Genomic DNA, 15,931 nt, shown 5'->3' on the forward strand with positions numbered 1-15,931 from the left:
TTTGTTCTTTAATGAGCGGATTATCTTTGCGAGTAATTCAAGTAGAAAAAGAAGATAGGAGAATGGTATCTAGCGAAAGCCCTAGTGAATTGGGGGGAAATTTTGTTTCTTGGAACCCTAGTTCCGGGTAAATTGATATGAGGGTTTGAATATGAGTGATGGAGGTGGGGAGAATGGAAGAGATAACAAAAAGGGAAAACTACAAGCTGGTGGAAGTGATGATTTTGGTAGAGCGATTGCAAGAATTGCGGTGGCTCAGATTTGCGAAACGGCTGGATTTCAAAGCATCCATGAGTCAACTCTCGATGCTTTCTCAGACATTTTGATTCGTTACGTTTGTGATTTGGGCAAAACTGCTCATTTTTATGCAAATTTAGCTGATAGAATAGAATGCAATATTTTCGATATCATTCAAGGATTGGAAGATTTGGGTATTGGACAAGGTTTTACTAGTGCTTCAAACCCTAATCATTGCTTAGTAGATTCAGGTACAATTAGAGAGTTAATTCATTATGTGAACTCCTCAGAGGAATCTCCATTCGCTCGGTTTGTTCCTCGGTTTCCCATTAACAGAAATCGAAAACCTACTCCAAGTTTTTTACAAATTGGCGAAACAGCGCCTGGAAAACATATTCCTGATTGGTTACCTGCTTTCCCTGATCCTCACACATATATTCACACTCCTGTATGGAATGAGAGAACAACAGATCCTAGAATAGATAAAATTGAACAGGCGAAACAGCGAAGGAAAGCGGAAAGTTCATTGTTGAGTTTGCAGCAGCGCTTAATATGTAGTAGTTCGGAAACACCACTTTCATTGGATTACAGAGATGAAGCTGGGAAGGCCGACCATGTAGAATTGACTAACAACCCATTTCTTGCTCCACCTATTGAAGCCAGTGCCGAAGAAGTATTAGTCCCTGTTTTTCCAGCAAAAATTCGGAAAGATAAGGTTTTGGGGAATCAATTATCGGTTCTTGATACTTTTTCCCCGGCTATTGAAGCAGCTAAGAGTGGGTTTTCTGATTTAGGAGATGGCGAGAAAAGAGCTCTTCCAAACAAGAGAGCTGTTGTGAATTTCAAATTTGGGGTTGGGAAGAAATCATTAGGCATGCCTGTGGATTTGGATCTTCAGAACATTGGTGTTTGGAAAACTGGTGCTTGGTTTGAAAGGGATAATGAGAGAGACGAGAAAAAGAGGAGAGCAGAGCAAATTCTTAGGGAGTCCATGGAAATTCAACAGGATCTTTCTTAGTTTCTAATTAGTTTGTTGACTGGCTTTTTGTATACTTTTCAAGAATTGAGTAGCCCAGATCTGGTATTTGTATCGGTTCAAACTGCTGGTTAAAGGTTCGACCTTTTACAGTCTCCGGGTATGTGAATTCTGTTTCCATCAATGGTCGTCTTGTATTGAAATACAATTCTTTTGAATGAAATTCATGGAGTTCTTTTTCCTTTTTAGTTTTGGCATTTGTTTAGCATTTACTGTTCTTCTATTTACCAGTTGTAGTCATTAAAATCAAAACATATACAGTTTTAGTTTGATTCCGAAAACTGAAACCATTACAAGTTGATTAAATTCATCATTAGTAGCAAAACATATTCGCTCGTCCTCTACTCGGTAGTAACCTAAACTTTCATTTTCTACCTGCTTTGATACCATGTCAGAACGAGTCCGCTTGTATCTCTTTAGCTTGAGTTAACCAAATGGCATGTTTATATATTGATCACATTGAACATGTATATTACAGAACTTCCGAAAAAGTATGTTCTTTTTACAAGCTACAAAAAGAACTCTTATGTATTATTATGTTTCTTGAATCAAGAAACAATGAAAAATATATGAAGAATGAGAAGTAATCTTACTTAGAAAATGACTTTACTTGTCTTGGCTCGCTGATTCTCAGCTTCACCACTAACAATCTCGTCTATCAAGTCCTTGAAAATTAATCGTTCGATGTCCAAAGCTACCACAGGGAACTCCTTATGAAAATCTACCCAATTCTCTGAACTACGCATTATATCGTCAGCCAAGATGGGCTTTAAAGTATCTTCATCTTCATCGAGATTCACTTCTTTGCTAGCTTGAAGCTGTTCTATCTCTGAACATAGTTCTTTTAATAACCTCTGTGCATTCATGGGCACTCCTTGTAATTTCTTGGGTTTGATCCAAGGCTCATTTGGGATACCCACCAAAGACAACTTCTGAACAAGAACTTCATTAACAGCATCGAAAACAAGCTTCCGATGTTGCTTATCTCGACCTGTTTTAATTCGACCAGTCTTTGTTCTATTGAATCCATCTTTAGAGATATCCTTGCTCGCCTTAGTTTGCTCCAACACGATGAACAAGTCTGGGCTGATTGGGTGACCTGATGGGTGGAGCTGAGTTTTTGGTATACCCGAGCCAAGGTCTCGAAGTAGAAGACCTGACGCTAATAATATCTCAGAGATGTATCTTTGATCAGGATTAGTGCTTTCACACAATGATGCAATATAGTCTGTGGTAGTTTCATTGTGGTTTGAGTTCAATCTTCTTAGCTTCTGAACTAGGTCCTCGATGTTTTCTAGTTTCATACGATTTATCCCAGAACGAAGATAAGCTCCCGGCGTTGTCAGGTTCTGATCATCTTCAGTCAGATGATCGCTCCAATTTTGAATATCGGTATCTGTTGCAATAAAATTACGTAAGTGTGGTCTAAAGTTTGTCATATTTGCAAATGAAGAAAGATAAAAAAAAAGCTTACCATTTGAACATGACATTTTTCTCACGGGCGAAGATAACTCATCCTTGTAGAATGAAGAATCAAGAACAGATACTGGACTCGGTTGGTCTGGACCAACGGTAGCAAGTTCTGTTAGCAACTCATCTTTGTTTAGCCTCAGTGGCGGTTTCTGAAAGAATGAACACGAAGTTGTTAGCAATGAACTGCAATAATAAAAAAAATGGTTTCTGAAAGAAACAATGATTCCTTACTTTCTGTTTCAACTTAGAGATCATGTTCTCAGCCGTCTTCCTGGATGGATTCTGGCCTCCTTTCTGAAGTAAGAGCTCAGCAGATCTATCTGCACTTGTTACTTCGACATCCATCTGTGAGTTGTTTCTGTCTGATTGCTGAGAAATTTCATCTCCTTGACTTGAGTTTCTTGAATCTCTACTCAGCTCTCTTAGTTGGTCATCATTATGTCGCGAACTCCGAGACCTTCCTCTTGCTCTTCCTCCGGGGGAGCCTGATTCAGTTGGCTGCCTAGAAGACTGCTTTCTGAGATTCTTTGAATCTTGTGAGGGAATGGGAGGGCGAGAACGCTTTTCTAACTCGAGCTTCTTTTGTTGCAACCTTGGGCTAACAGATCCTGAGTTTTTTATGTTACTTCTAGGGTTTTCTGTCGACATCTGCTGAGTCTTTGTCAAAGTTTGTGATGACTTCATTGTTCTTTCATTGTCTTTCTTATCGGTCGAACTGAGAGTTCTGTTTGAAGACTCTCTGTGGTTGAGTTTAGGACCTCGGTTATTAGTTGAATCTCTTTTGCCATTCTTGGGCAAACGAAGACCTGATAAACTGTCGATTGGAATAACCGAAGAAGCAGGAATACCAGATTTCTCGATGAGTTTTGCTGGTTTCATTATGACAATCGGGGTCTCAAATGACTTTGGAGTAGCTCCCTTGACTCTTGAAGAAATCAGTTGATTACTTAGTGGGTTTCGCCTGTTTACCATCTTTGGATTTCGATTAATATCCTGCCGGTTCATGTTGTTTCTGTTTGTCTCGGAAACAAAATCAGAAGATTTATTTTCTTCGTTCTTGCCCTCTAACAAACCTTTCGCGTGCATGCCGTCCAATATTTGCTTAAGAGCCCGTAAATCTCTATCTGATTGCCTAAACTCAAGCTCTTTCAGTCGTTTCTCGATCTCAGAATAAACAGAAGGAGATTGGTTTGAGGTCTTCGTGGCGAACTCATAATTCCTCTGTACTGCTTTCGTCGAACCCCAGCTTTCGTCTAGCTTCTTCCACGGAGCTGGTTCAATTGGAACCCGTGGTGAGACGGGCCTCATAACCGGATCATGACTTCTTAACCTGGGTGAAACCGTGTCCTTAGCCGAACTCTTAGGACTAGAAGTTCTACTGTACTTGCTTCCATTATTTGTGTTCAGCGACTCCGTGGAAGGGTCCAATTCTTCAAATGGGTAGGTTTTGATCAACCTCATTTCACCTTCGGTGTTCGCCATGGGCTTTGGCAATCCTTCCAAGCCCATTAGCTTCGCCACGAGACTGGTAGACGGTTTATAACTTCCGATTTCTTGCTGTAAATCTGACGTTCTGCTAAGGTTGTAACTACTACTTCTCCGCAAATCCTTTGAGATCAAGTTAGATTTTGAACCCGAGTTGGGATCGTTCAAGTAACTCTCCCTGCTATCGAGCGATAGCCTTGGAAGTTCCCTAAGCTTTGTGGTGGATTTTAAGGTCTCACGTGAATCAAATGGCGAACGCCTTGTTTCACGACTGTCATAAGAATATCGGGGAGAATCCTTCGGTATTGAAAACGGAGATCTAGTTCTCCCTTCACACGATGATCTTGGTCGTTCGCCCCTGACATTAGAACTCCATTGTGCTTCTCGAGGTTTAGCAGGAACCCTCTCTGACTCATTGAGATCAACAACCCTCTGTTTCGAATGACTTCCGACTCCAAATGGTTCATCAACAGACTTAGACATCTGGAAGGGCCTGGGAGAATCGGCGGGCTTCATGACACAACCCACGGCCTCTTCCATAATCGTTGTTTTAACCGATAATCCACGACCTTCTCTGTAAATTGAATCCTTAACGACGTCTCTGAAATCAAGCGAATGTCGTCCGAATTTTGATGAATTTGCATATGCAAGAGGTGGATCTCTTGCGGGTGTTTCTGAAAAAATGGTTCTCTCAGATGAATTTGATTCTTGTTGAGAATTTTTATAGTCAAGAGAGGAGAAAGAAGAGGAACAAGAAGATGAAACGGAAGGTGCGGATGACTCCATTGAAACTCTCCGATTTTCTGTTGAGTTCTGTTTATGATTCCTTTCCTGCAACCAAACACCCCAAACCCTTAATCTCTTTAATCTCGTCAAACAAAACAAGATTAAGTCTGAGAATTACAAGCGAAAATCCTTACAGAAGCTGACTGCACGAATCGTAGACCATCAGGTTCAACTCCAAGGTTGCCATTGTTTAAGTGAGAATTACCTAAATATATACCGAAATCGAAATTTAGATTACTAATTGATAAGCTTAGAGAATTCCTCAAAACTAGTAAGAACCCATAATTCAAACTTGAAGAAACAACCGGTTGAAGTTGAAGAAATACCTGTATGAAGTGTTTTATGTGCTTGACCTGTAATTCTTCTAGGAGTGAGGATATGGTGACGATCAAAGATTTGAAAAATACCATTCATGCATCCAATTTGCTTTTTCAGATCTGGGTTTTCATCTGTCAAAGCATGAAGAAGTTTTGCAGACATTTTAATGATCTCTTTTCACTCTCTCTTCAACTACCTTAGAAATTCTTCAATAAAGGTACAATCTTTACCAAAGTTGAAAGATTCTTGGGTTTCCCAAACCCCAATTTCATAAAAATAAATGCTCAAAACTGAAAATAAACATAATTCCTCCTTACCCAAATCTTCTTTCTCTCTCAAAAATCACTCAGAACCTTAAATTCAAATCAAGAAATGAACAGATACTGAGTTTTGTTAAAACAGAGCTGAAGAGCTCTGTTTTTAGAAATGAAATAGAATTAAGTTCCCTTAACCCTTCTCAAACAAGCATTCAAACTCCCCTAATTCCAGCTAAGAACAGATCAGAAATCAGAAATATTTCTCTCTCCAATCAAAACTCAAAAAACCCACATTATTTTTTTGTTGTGGGTACAAGTAGGGAAGTAGCTAAAAGCATTAAAAAGAGTAAAATAATGGAGAAAAACAGATAAATTCAAAACCCAAGAAAAGCTCAGAAACCCATATACATATTCCTTAATACAAGAAGGGAATCAGAATAATGTCATTCTGTAACAACCAAAAGAAGAAAACAAGAATAGGTAATAGATATATAGGGTGAGGTTACAAAAAGACACAGTCAATTCAAATTTCTGAAAGAGATAAAAATTGTACCCAAGAAGATAAATTCAGAGATGGGGGTTTTTCCTTTTTCATGGAAAGATCAAAATGAAGAAAAGATCAAGTGATTGTTATCTAGGTTTCTTAAAGAGTCTTGGCAGTGTTCCTTTGTTTTTTATTCTAAAAAGATAATTCTGTAATTGACAGAAGAGAGAGAGAGAGAGAGGAGTGAGGAGGAAGGTGGGACAGTCCTGGTTGGTCCATGTGAGGATGTAAAGTTGGTGGGTATGTAATCTTAAACCTTCATGTCTGCATGTGCATGTGAGGTTTGTCAGTCATGAGATAGAAAAGTTATGAATGAAGAAAAGTAAAACAAGATAAAAACAAAGATGGTATAGGTTGTTGATTTAGTGACATAATTGGAAAATGGGTTTCTGTCCATCTCCTCTGTGGAGGAGTCAAGCCCCCTTACGTGACCGGATAAAATTTAGAAAAAAATCGGAATACGCTTTTGTTCTAAATCTTGTCTGCTCATGTCACCTGATTGGGAGTCGGTAGTGAGACGGCCGTGCAACCTCTCATGGTGTGGCATAATTAACTGGCCCATGTCTTAAAGCTCTACTTTGGTTGGATTAGTAGGCTTATCGTTCAAGCAAGCAATAAGTGAAAGACAATAGTCTTTCTTGCTCCTCTCACTTAATGAACTTACGTGTCCTTCCTTCAGCCCGAAAACCAAATGACCATGCGAATTGTCCATTTTCTCTCTTTAGGGCGTTATGTTGGCAGGGCGGAGTCAAGACTTTCCATCAGGAGAATTGACCTAAACTTAACAGAAATTAATCTCTAAATATAGTATTTGGAAACTATGTGACATCTATGTAGAGAAGAAAAATGAAAGAGAACAAGAAAACTCAGACATACTCTAGACATACATTCTATGTGGTTTGCTGTGATTTGTGTTTTTGATGATTCTAGTACACTAAACAACGTATCACAGCAAGCCACATAGAATGTATATTTAGAGTATGTCTGGATTTTTTTGTTCTCTATCATTTCTCGATAGAGAATACGATCCATCAAATCAGGCATCTCGATATCTTTGCTTTTTATTCTCAATTGAAAATGATCGAAATGAATGATTTAACAAAGAAACTGAAAAGTGCGAGCTTTATCTATATGGAAGGGTCAATATGGTAGTAAACAAAATGAGAAAAAAATTGCACTCTTTTTCATTTCAATACAAAGTCAATCTAGTGTAGTTTTTGAATCTTTTATCCACTTGTAGCTAAACTATAAATATTGAGTATGTTTGGTCTTTTATATAATAAGAAATCTACAAACTAATTAGAAGCTAGCTAATAACTAAGTGAAAAAATAGGTCAATATTATATATCAATATATATATAATATATATATATATATATATATATATATATATATATATATATTTTCTGATCATTGATAAAAAAAAGCAGTCTGATCCATAATGTTCTATCTAATAAATGGAGAATAAGTAATAGCTATCTTTTTCTGGGGCTACTCTACACATACATTGCAACACTTTTTGCAATAAGTGGAGCAATAATTCATGTTAACCTAAAGAACCTCTAAATTCATGCCTAACAGACAAAAACAAAGATGAGGGCTAAGGGCATTTTATATGTTAAGTTTATTTTCCATTTTGCATAATATCAACTATTTTTCAATTTTTTTGAATCTCAAGTTCAAAGCTTCTTTGTTCAACAAACAAAAAAAAGTTCAACGCGTCTCTCGTAATGCCTAATCTATTTATAATGAAGTGTTTGGCTTTATTCTATAAGTATTACTAACAATATTTCGAGCCACGTGTTCAAAATAATATAATATTATGTACGTAACTAGGAAGAATATTCGGATAAATAAAATAATGAAAAAAAAAACAAACACTTTTTGATTTTTTTTTTTGATGAAAGAAAACACTTTTTGATTACTATCAAAAAGTTGTATTACAAAACTTAATATGTTTTTTTATTCTCAGCAAAAAAAAAAGAAAACTAAATATGTTTTTTCACTAGAGCAGAAAAATTTATGAGAAGTTTTTGACAAATTTTCCTTTTATCTTTTGGATGTTAACAAATTTTGTTATGAAATAGCCAATTAGTCTCGACTTACTCAAAATAGGCGATGGAGCCAACAAATTTAGACAACTTGTGTTTAGGCTACTGAGAATAAACATAATTGACGGGAGGTCCAAAGTTGATTTTTAATTTTTTTATAACCAAAATGCCCCTCGCCTTGTGAAATCCATGAAGTCCCATAATGCACTGTGAACGATCATAAATGTACAATGACAAAATTGTATTTTATTCTTTAACTTAAATACAAAATTGTTTTTCTTCTTAATGCAATTTTGTTTCTCGTCATGATGCGTTATGAATAGAAAAATTACGTTACGAGCATAAAATATATCCAGAATAAATGAAGTATATCATCATCTTCTTAAGCTTCATTTTTAGCTTCTATCTCTAGAACAATAATTGTTACATGTATAAAATGATGGAGTAATAATAGACTAGTTTCTAGAAGTTGAAGCTGTTTTGCTCTCGGGCGGAGTTATTTGCTTTTTCAGTTTTTTTTTCCGGCGCCACCTTTTAGGGCTTGTTTTCCTTTAAATTAGGCCGTTCTTTAACCGTTTTTTGGCAGTTACTCTGCAAAGCGGACTCAGTCTCGGGCGGTTCTCCGCCCTTTTATTATCCATTGCGCGATTTGAACTTCTTCAAGTTCTAAATCTTCTCATTCGTCGCTCTTAAGGGGCTTTCATAGTCGAGATACAGTCTCAATTCGGTGTTTCCTTCTTCAGTCTTACTATTGTCTTCTGATTCATCCTAGTATGGATACTACTGATACTCATTTCATTCAACAATTCGAAGCATTAACCACGGCAGATCAGGTTCCCCCCACAGTTGACGGCGGTGATATTACAAATGGGAAAATTGCGATTATAAAACAGGGTGTTATTTGGTTCCAGAGTTTGAAAAAGGTTGATATAGGACAAGCCGCGTATCGATTATCTAGAATCATACACGGTCCTAACAAGTATACTATTTCGGAAGTGAAGGATAACTTGTATCTTATCAAATTCCAAACTGCTACGGAATTGGAAATTGCTTTGGAAAGCTCTCCTTGGATTATTCAAGAAGAACTTATAGTTCTTCAACCGTGTGAACCGGAAGTGTCTCTGATTGATCATTCTTTTGATTCTGTCTGGTTTTGGATTCAATTTCATGGCATCCCCCCAGTCATCTTAATAGTACTATTGTAAATCTTCTTGCTTGCACTCTAGGACCGTATACTCCTACTACTATTGAGGATTCTATGAAATAGAGTCTTTTTGGCCGTGTTAGGGTTAAATTAAGTATCAACCAGGCCTTACCCCCGAGAGTTAATCTAAAACTCTCTAATTCTAAGTTAGTCTCTATTGAAATCAGGATTGAAAAACTTCCTCGATTCTGTATCTATTGTGGTCACATAGGGCATAACATTAAATTCTGTTATACCATTATGGCCTTGAACGATCTTCTAAAACAGAATCTGTCTGATTCGATTCGTACTAGAATATTGAAAGAAATGTCTCCCAAATACCCAGAGGCATTTAAGGTTCCGTTCTCTACAAAAAAAAAATCCTTTAAAAGAATTAGGATCTTTCGGCAAGGATTTAATTCCCAAATTTACGGATCTCAATATTGAAAATGAAAATATTAATCCGGTGGCAACAGTTTGTGCTAAGCACCCAAATATTCGTACTAATTATGGTAATCTTATTTCTAGTCTTTGTCAGGCAAAAAGATCAAAAATCCAGACGGAGAAGGGCATAACCTCGGTTTATTCTAACAATCTCTATAAGGATTCATCTGATTTTCGTCAATTGGAGAAAGAGCTGATCCGAGTACGAGTGATGACATTGATGAGGATATGCCTCTGGTTGATGTTCGAGTGAGGAAGAAATTCGTAATATCTCAATCGGTGGTGAACTAATTGTTTTGTATTTATGGGCCTCCAAGGGTCCAGGACAGACCTCGTTTTTGGTCGTCTATATTGAACAAAATTCGTAATATTGATAACCCGTATTGTTGTATTGGTGACCTAAATGCTATTTCCGCTCGATCGGAAAAAATAGGTGGCTCTTCTAATATTCCTTTCATGACACAATTTCAGAAATTCATTCAAGATGCAAACCTTCTGGATCTCGGCTTCAATGGTCTCGGCTTCAATGGTCCGTCAACATAACTCATCGAGTATTTTCAGAATTTATTTAGGGTTGAACCAGTTAGTTCACCACCGATTGAGATATTAAATGCATATAAAGTTATATCGGAAAATGATCTGGACTACTTCTCAAGAATTCCCACAACAGAAGAAATTAAAGCCGTAGTGATGGAAATGGGATCGATCAAAAGCCCGGGGCCAGATGGTTTACCTTGCTTTATTTTCCAAAAACATTGGGATATAATCGGACAGGATCTCACGGCTTATATCCAATCGGCATTCCAAACAGGTTCAATCGATCCTTCTCTCAATCTCACTACTTTGGCCCTTATTCCTAAGTGTAGAAATCCGAGTTTAGCCTTTGATTATAGACCGATTTCACTTTGCAACTCAATCTATAAATTCATCACGAAACTTATTGCTAATAGAATTAGACCTTGCCTTGATGAAGCCATTATGTGGACCCAAAATGCTTTTGTTCCTAATAGACAAATTATGGACAATATCATTATTACTCAGGAATTGTTCCATTCTATGCACAATTCCAAAGCTAAAAATGGTGCTTTCGCTCTTAAAATGGACAGGCAAAAGTATATGATAGGGTAAATTGGGACTTTCTCAAACAAGTCCTTATTTCTACTGGTTTTTCGGGTCGCATTCTTGATTTAATTATGTCATGTGTTACCACCCCTAGATTCAATATCAAGCTCAATGGAAAATTGGTGGGAGATTTTTCGGGACAGAAGGTGAATTTCAACAAGTCTTCTTTATACTTCAGCAATGGAGTTTCAGATGATATCAAAGCTGCATTCGTCTCTCAATTGAATGCTCCAATTATGAATGATCAAGCTAAGTATCTGGGTGCATTAATCCTCAAGCCAGGAAACAGAATTCAAAGCCACCAATGGTTAGTGGAGAAATTCAATAAGAGTTTATCAGGTTGGAAACAAAAATATATTTCTCAAACAGGTAGAACTGTTCTTATAAAATCAATTTTGGCTGCTTTTTTTGCACTTACCCTTTTAGCTACCAAATTCTTCCAAAACATATTATTAACCTTCTTGAAGTTGCAGAGAAAAGTTTTTGGTGGGATCACTCTCCTGATCACAGTAAGATTCATTTTATTAAATGGGATATCATTTGTTCCCCCAAACATCATGGGGGATTAGGTATAAGAAATCTTCATTTAGTTAATGAGGCCCTAGTAGCCAAGATGACATGGAGATTATTATCAAACTCAAATGCTATTTGGGTCAGACTATTAAAGTCTAAATATTACAAAAATGATGATTTCTGAACTACTGAGAGTCCTTCATCTATGTCTCCATTTTGGCAATCTATCTTAAAAACAAAGAACACCATGAGAGATAACATTCTCTGGCTAGTGGGTGATGGTACAAGTATAAAAATCAAGACAGACCCTTGGGTTCCAAATCTTCTGAATAAAGTTCCTACTCTTATTACGGAATTACCTTCTAATGTCTTCTGGGTCTCGGATTTGATCATAAGGGACACTAATACTTGGAATATTGATATTCTCAATACATTTTTCGATAATCTCAGTGTGCAGGCCATTATTAGTATTAATATTCCTCAGATATCACGCAAAGACACTCTGATTTGGTACAAAACAGAGAATGGGAAGTTTAACACAACGTCATATTACTCGGAGTTGAGTTCGCGCCCAGTATTAAATCAGGAGGCTTATGATTTCCCGTGGAAATTTTTTTTGAAGATAAAGGGTATGAATCCAACCATACAACAGTTTATTTGGAAAATCATCCACAATGGAGTTGCTACTTTAAGTAATATAGGCAAGAGATTACAGGAACTACCTCAAAATTGTTTGCTATGCAACACAAATGATCCAGAAACTACCATGCATCTCTTTGGAACTTGTCCACTCTTTAAACAGCTTTTAACCCTCACTGGTGAAGATTATCTACAAAATATGGGTGAAGATTTAGTTTATAACTTAAAACAGTGCTTACAGAGTAAAGAACTTGAACGAATCTGGTTTATTTTCACTTATCTTATTTGGGAGTGGTGGAAAATGAGAAACGACATGCACTTCAATCGAAGACCAGTAGATCTAACCCGATGTTGGTGGAATACGAAGGAATCTCTAAGGTTAGTTCTTCCTTCTCTTGATTCATCTTTACTTTCGACTAATCTTGATGCAGAAAACTGGAGCCATCCTCAAGCAAGAAAAATCAAAATAAACTGTGATGGATCTTACAAGGAGAATCGAGCATCAGCAGCTGCAGTTGCAAGAGACTCTTCTGGTGTGATTTTAGGAACGAAGAGGTTAATCTTCAGACCACGATCGCCGCTTCATAGCGAATTTCTAGGGTTTCAGTTGGGTTTAGACCTAGCCGAAGAGTTGGGGATAAATGAATTTATATTAGAAGGTAATAGCAGGGTGTTGGTAGAGCTATTAACGACCGTTGATCCTCAGGCCCCTTGGCGTTTGATGGACGAGATCCCTGCTTTGAGAGACCGCATCTCCACTCGACACGTCACCGTCGTTTATACTCCCCGTCATTGCAATCAAGTGGCTCACTTATTAGCGACTGAGGATTTGGCCCAAAGTTTGGCTGTGTAGTCCGTTTAGTCCTTCTCTGTTAAATCACATGGTTTTATCTTACTTTGCTTTGTAAAACTATGTTATCTTTTATGAGTATTATTGTTTCCCTCAAAAAAAAAAATTGTTACATGTATGAAAATCGATTCCATCTTTTATTTGACGAAATCAGTTACCATTTATAGTATTACGTTGACAATCTTGGAAGGCTCTTTTGATATAGTTTCACACAATTTTGTTTCTCCCCTGATCGAATCTATCATATTTTTTTCTATCTTTAGAATTTTGTGTCTTTTATAACACATTAGGAACTATCATACTATATAAATTGTTCATAACACTTATTTCCCAGCACGACATTATTCCATGCGTCATACAGGAAAGACAGACAGGGACGTCAGTTATATCCTTTAGACCTTTGGTTGATTTATTCCTGCGTCAGAATCTCTTGCATATTTTCTGTCCATGGAATGGATTTAAATCAGGAATCCAGACTACCAAAAACAAATTTTAATCAAGGAAATTTGACCATTGTGGAGAGAATGTTTAATTCTTACAAATTTTAGTTTGTTATGAAACACAACATTTGAATCATAATCTCTCCAATTTTTTTTATACAAATATTAATAAACTTGGAAAATAAATTCCTCTTTTAAGAGCTATTTATGTGGTTTAGGGGTTTGTACATGCATGAATGGATATAGCCATATAGGAGGGGGAGTGGACATACTCATAACTAATAAATTGGCAGAGTTTTTGGGTCCTACAATAATTTAAACAATTAATTAGGGCTACATAATGGGCCACTAACTCTCTACTTGTCTGCTGCCAGTTATCATATAATTATTTGAGTTCCCCTAGTATTTGAAATTTGAATCTCGTTTGAGTAATAGTTGAGTTTTTTAACAGTTGGTATCTTATATGATTGATAGTAAATAGTATCAGAGCTAAAAATCATGGTGGAGATTTTTCCCACCTACAGCTAATGATAGTCTCTTCAAAACTCAGATTTTTGCTCCTTCTCAGTTTGGGAACCTTAAACATAGATTTAAGACGTCAAGCATTATAAGTTTAAAGCCAAATTCTCTCAAATTGGTGAATTCGATAGTGTAATTCAATTTACACCTTTTCTTTTTTAAAAATTCAACTACGATCTAGTCATTACTAGGTATTGATACATCATTAAGATGTGATAATCACGATAACTGTCTAAGTTAAACTAATAAATAAAGGGGCCTAAAGCCTAACAACGTACAACCTAAATGCCGACAAATTTATTACTATACCTTTAATAACCCATATTCAATAACCATGCGTTCCACCTCTTCCAGGATTTTGGAATTTATGTTAATACTAGCAACGACTTAGGCAACCAAACGTTGATTATTCATTTTGCACTTAAAAGTAGGGGTGTACTCGAGTCGAGCCGAGTAGTAAGATGTTCAAGTTCGGTTCGTGTATTTAACTGTCGAGCTCGAGCTCGAGCTCGTTCGAGTAATTGTCCACTTGTTCAAGCTCGGTTCGTATAAGGTTGAAAGAGCTCGAGCTCGCATTGTTTTAAGCTCGTTTATGAGAATACTTCAAATTAAAACATTCTAAATCATCAAAATACTTCAATGATCATTTGTCACATACAATAATAATGATTAATGATTCATATTCCAATAATTTTTTAATGGTTGATATTTCATGTACAAGTTTCAATACTAATACGTAATTATGTACTATACTACTATAAGAGTATGTTAAATGAGCTGTTCACGAGTAGCTCGTGATACACTAAAGAATATTCAAGCTCGGCTCGTTTATGTAAACAAGCTTTATTTTGAGCTCGTGTTAAGCTCGGGCTCGTTAATATTCGAGTCGAGCACGAGCAATAGTCGAGCCGAGCTCGAGCAGCTCGTTAAGAGCTCGACTCGTGTACACCCCTACTTAAAAGGACAAAGAAACATACAATATTAGAATTAGAAGTCCGGGCAAAATGTGCTTTAAGAGTGGTCAAATTCATTCTTTGTCAAAATATATATATATATTTTTGTTGAGATTTGTCAAAATATATATGGTAGCTAAAAGAATTACTTTGTATAAATTAGGGGCCAAATAAATAGGAATTAACACTTTATAACCTATGAATTGTGATAATATTAAGCTACTAGTTACATTAATATATATATATATATTTTTTTTTGGAAATTGACTACGATCTACGATAATCATTACCTGACCTAAAGCGTAACAACATTATTTATAGATTAATAACCCAATTTCGATAAACTATGGAAACCACCTCCTCTGGAAATCGAACTTGAGACTTCTAAGATTTTGGAGTTTATGTCAACACATTGGACCACTTGGGCAACCCATTGTTGACTACATACTTTAATGATGGTAATTAGTCAAGGGGATTAAAGAAGGCCGCGTCTTTGGGGCATAAAGAATAATCTCCGGGGAATAAATTCTCTAGGGAATCCATGTTTTTTTGTACATTCTCCGAAGAATATTATTTTTTAACCCAAAAATTAACTTGATTAAACATTGCTCCCTAATCTGCATCTTCTCTATCACCACCACAACTTCTCACCACAACCCATTGTTGAGAAATATCTTAATTAAACAAGTCAAGGGGATTAAAGAAGGCCGCGTCTTTGGGGCATAAAGAATAATCTCCGGGGAATAAATTCTCTAGGGAATCCATGTTTTTTTGTACATTCTCCGAAGAATATTATTTTTTAACCCAAAAATTAACTTGATTAAACATTGCTCCCTAATCTGCATCTTCTCTATCACCACCACAACTTCTCACCACAACCATTTTGACCACCATTGCCTCCTCTTCTCTATTATCTCTCTTCTCCTCTCTCACTTACTGTTACTATCTCTCTAGTTCTCTCCCTTTCCCTCTCATTGTCTCTCTCTATTGCTCTTACAATCTATGTCTCTCGATCTCTCACTACTTCTCTCTCAATCTCTCATTCTTTATTGATCGGCCTCTCATTGTTTTTTTTTCTCTC

General features: G+C 36.6%; 3 protein-coding genes across 5 annotated transcripts; 2 read left to right on the forward strand and 1 right to left on the reverse strand.

Annotated features, from left to right (window-relative positions):
- The first annotated feature begins 151 nt into the window (after positions 1 to 151).
- On the forward strand, positions 152 to 1,461 carry LOC147547961 (Bromodomain transcription factor). The gene has a single exon (XM_086672497.1). It carries the CDS (start codon positions 152 to 154, stop codon positions 1,253 to 1,255), a length of 1,104 nt encoding a protein of 367 aa, XP_086528623.1. The 3' UTR covers positions 1,256 to 1,461.
- Positions 1,462 to 1,699: 238 nt separating this feature from the next.
- Positions 1,700 to 6,370, reverse strand: LNG2 (longifolia2). Of its 3 annotated transcripts, none has more exons than XM_086672495.1 (6): positions 6,146 to 6,370; positions 5,344 to 5,466; positions 5,152 to 5,222; positions 2,978 to 5,062; positions 2,748 to 2,895; positions 1,700 to 2,669 (listed from the first exon to the last, which is right to left on the reverse strand). In XM_086672495.1, exons 2-6 carry the CDS (start codon positions 5,429 to 5,431, stop codon positions 1,867 to 1,869), a joined length of 3,195 nt encoding a protein of 1,064 aa, XP_086528621.1. In that variant the 5' UTR covers positions 5,432 to 5,466; positions 6,146 to 6,370; the 3' UTR covers positions 1,700 to 1,866. The 3 variants fall into 3 exon arrangements, with proteins under 3 accessions (XP_086528621.1, XP_086528620.1, XP_086528619.1); XM_086672494.1 differs by having other exon boundaries at positions 5,653 to 6,261; XM_086672493.1 differs by lacking the exon at positions 6,146 to 6,370 and having other exon boundaries at positions 5,344 to 6,051.
- Positions 6,371 to 11,696: 5,326 nt separating this feature from the next.
- On the forward strand, positions 11,697 to 12,941 carry LOC147547963 (uncharacterized). The gene has a single exon (XM_086667971.1). It carries the CDS (start codon positions 11,697 to 11,699, stop codon positions 12,939 to 12,941), a length of 1,245 nt encoding a protein of 414 aa, XP_086524097.1.
- The last annotated feature ends 2,990 nt before the right edge of the window (positions 12,942 to 15,931 follow it).

The sequence above is a fragment of the Eschscholzia californica genome, unplaced genomic scaffold (assembly GCF_041429995.1).
Source record: "Eschscholzia californica isolate CP2 unplaced genomic scaffold, dmEscCali1.0.p SCAF_3, whole genome shotgun sequence".
In the NCBI taxonomy this organism is placed as follows: Eukaryota; Viridiplantae; Streptophyta; class Magnoliopsida; order Ranunculales; family Papaveraceae; genus Eschscholzia; species Eschscholzia californica.

Coding starts and splice junctions, on each gene's coding strand:
- LOC147547961 (XM_086672497.1), top strand. CDS start 152: ATGAGTGATGGAGGTGGGGAGAATGGAAGAGATAACAAAAAGGGAAAA.
- LNG2 (XM_086672493.1), bottom strand. CDS start 5,497: ATGTCTGCAAAACTTCTTCATGCTTTGACAGATGAAAACCCAGATCTG. Junction 5,223..5,343: donor ACATAAAACACTTCATACAG/GTATTTCTTCAA, acceptor GTATATATTTAG/GTAATTCTCACTTAAACAAT. Junction 2,896..2,977: donor TCTCTAAGTTGAAACAGAAA/GTAAGGAATCAT, acceptor TCATTCTTTCAG/AAACCGCCACTGAGGCTAAA.
- LOC147547963 (XM_086667971.1), top strand. CDS start 11,697: ATGAGAGATAACATTCTCTGGCTAGTGGGTGATGGTACAAGTATAAAA.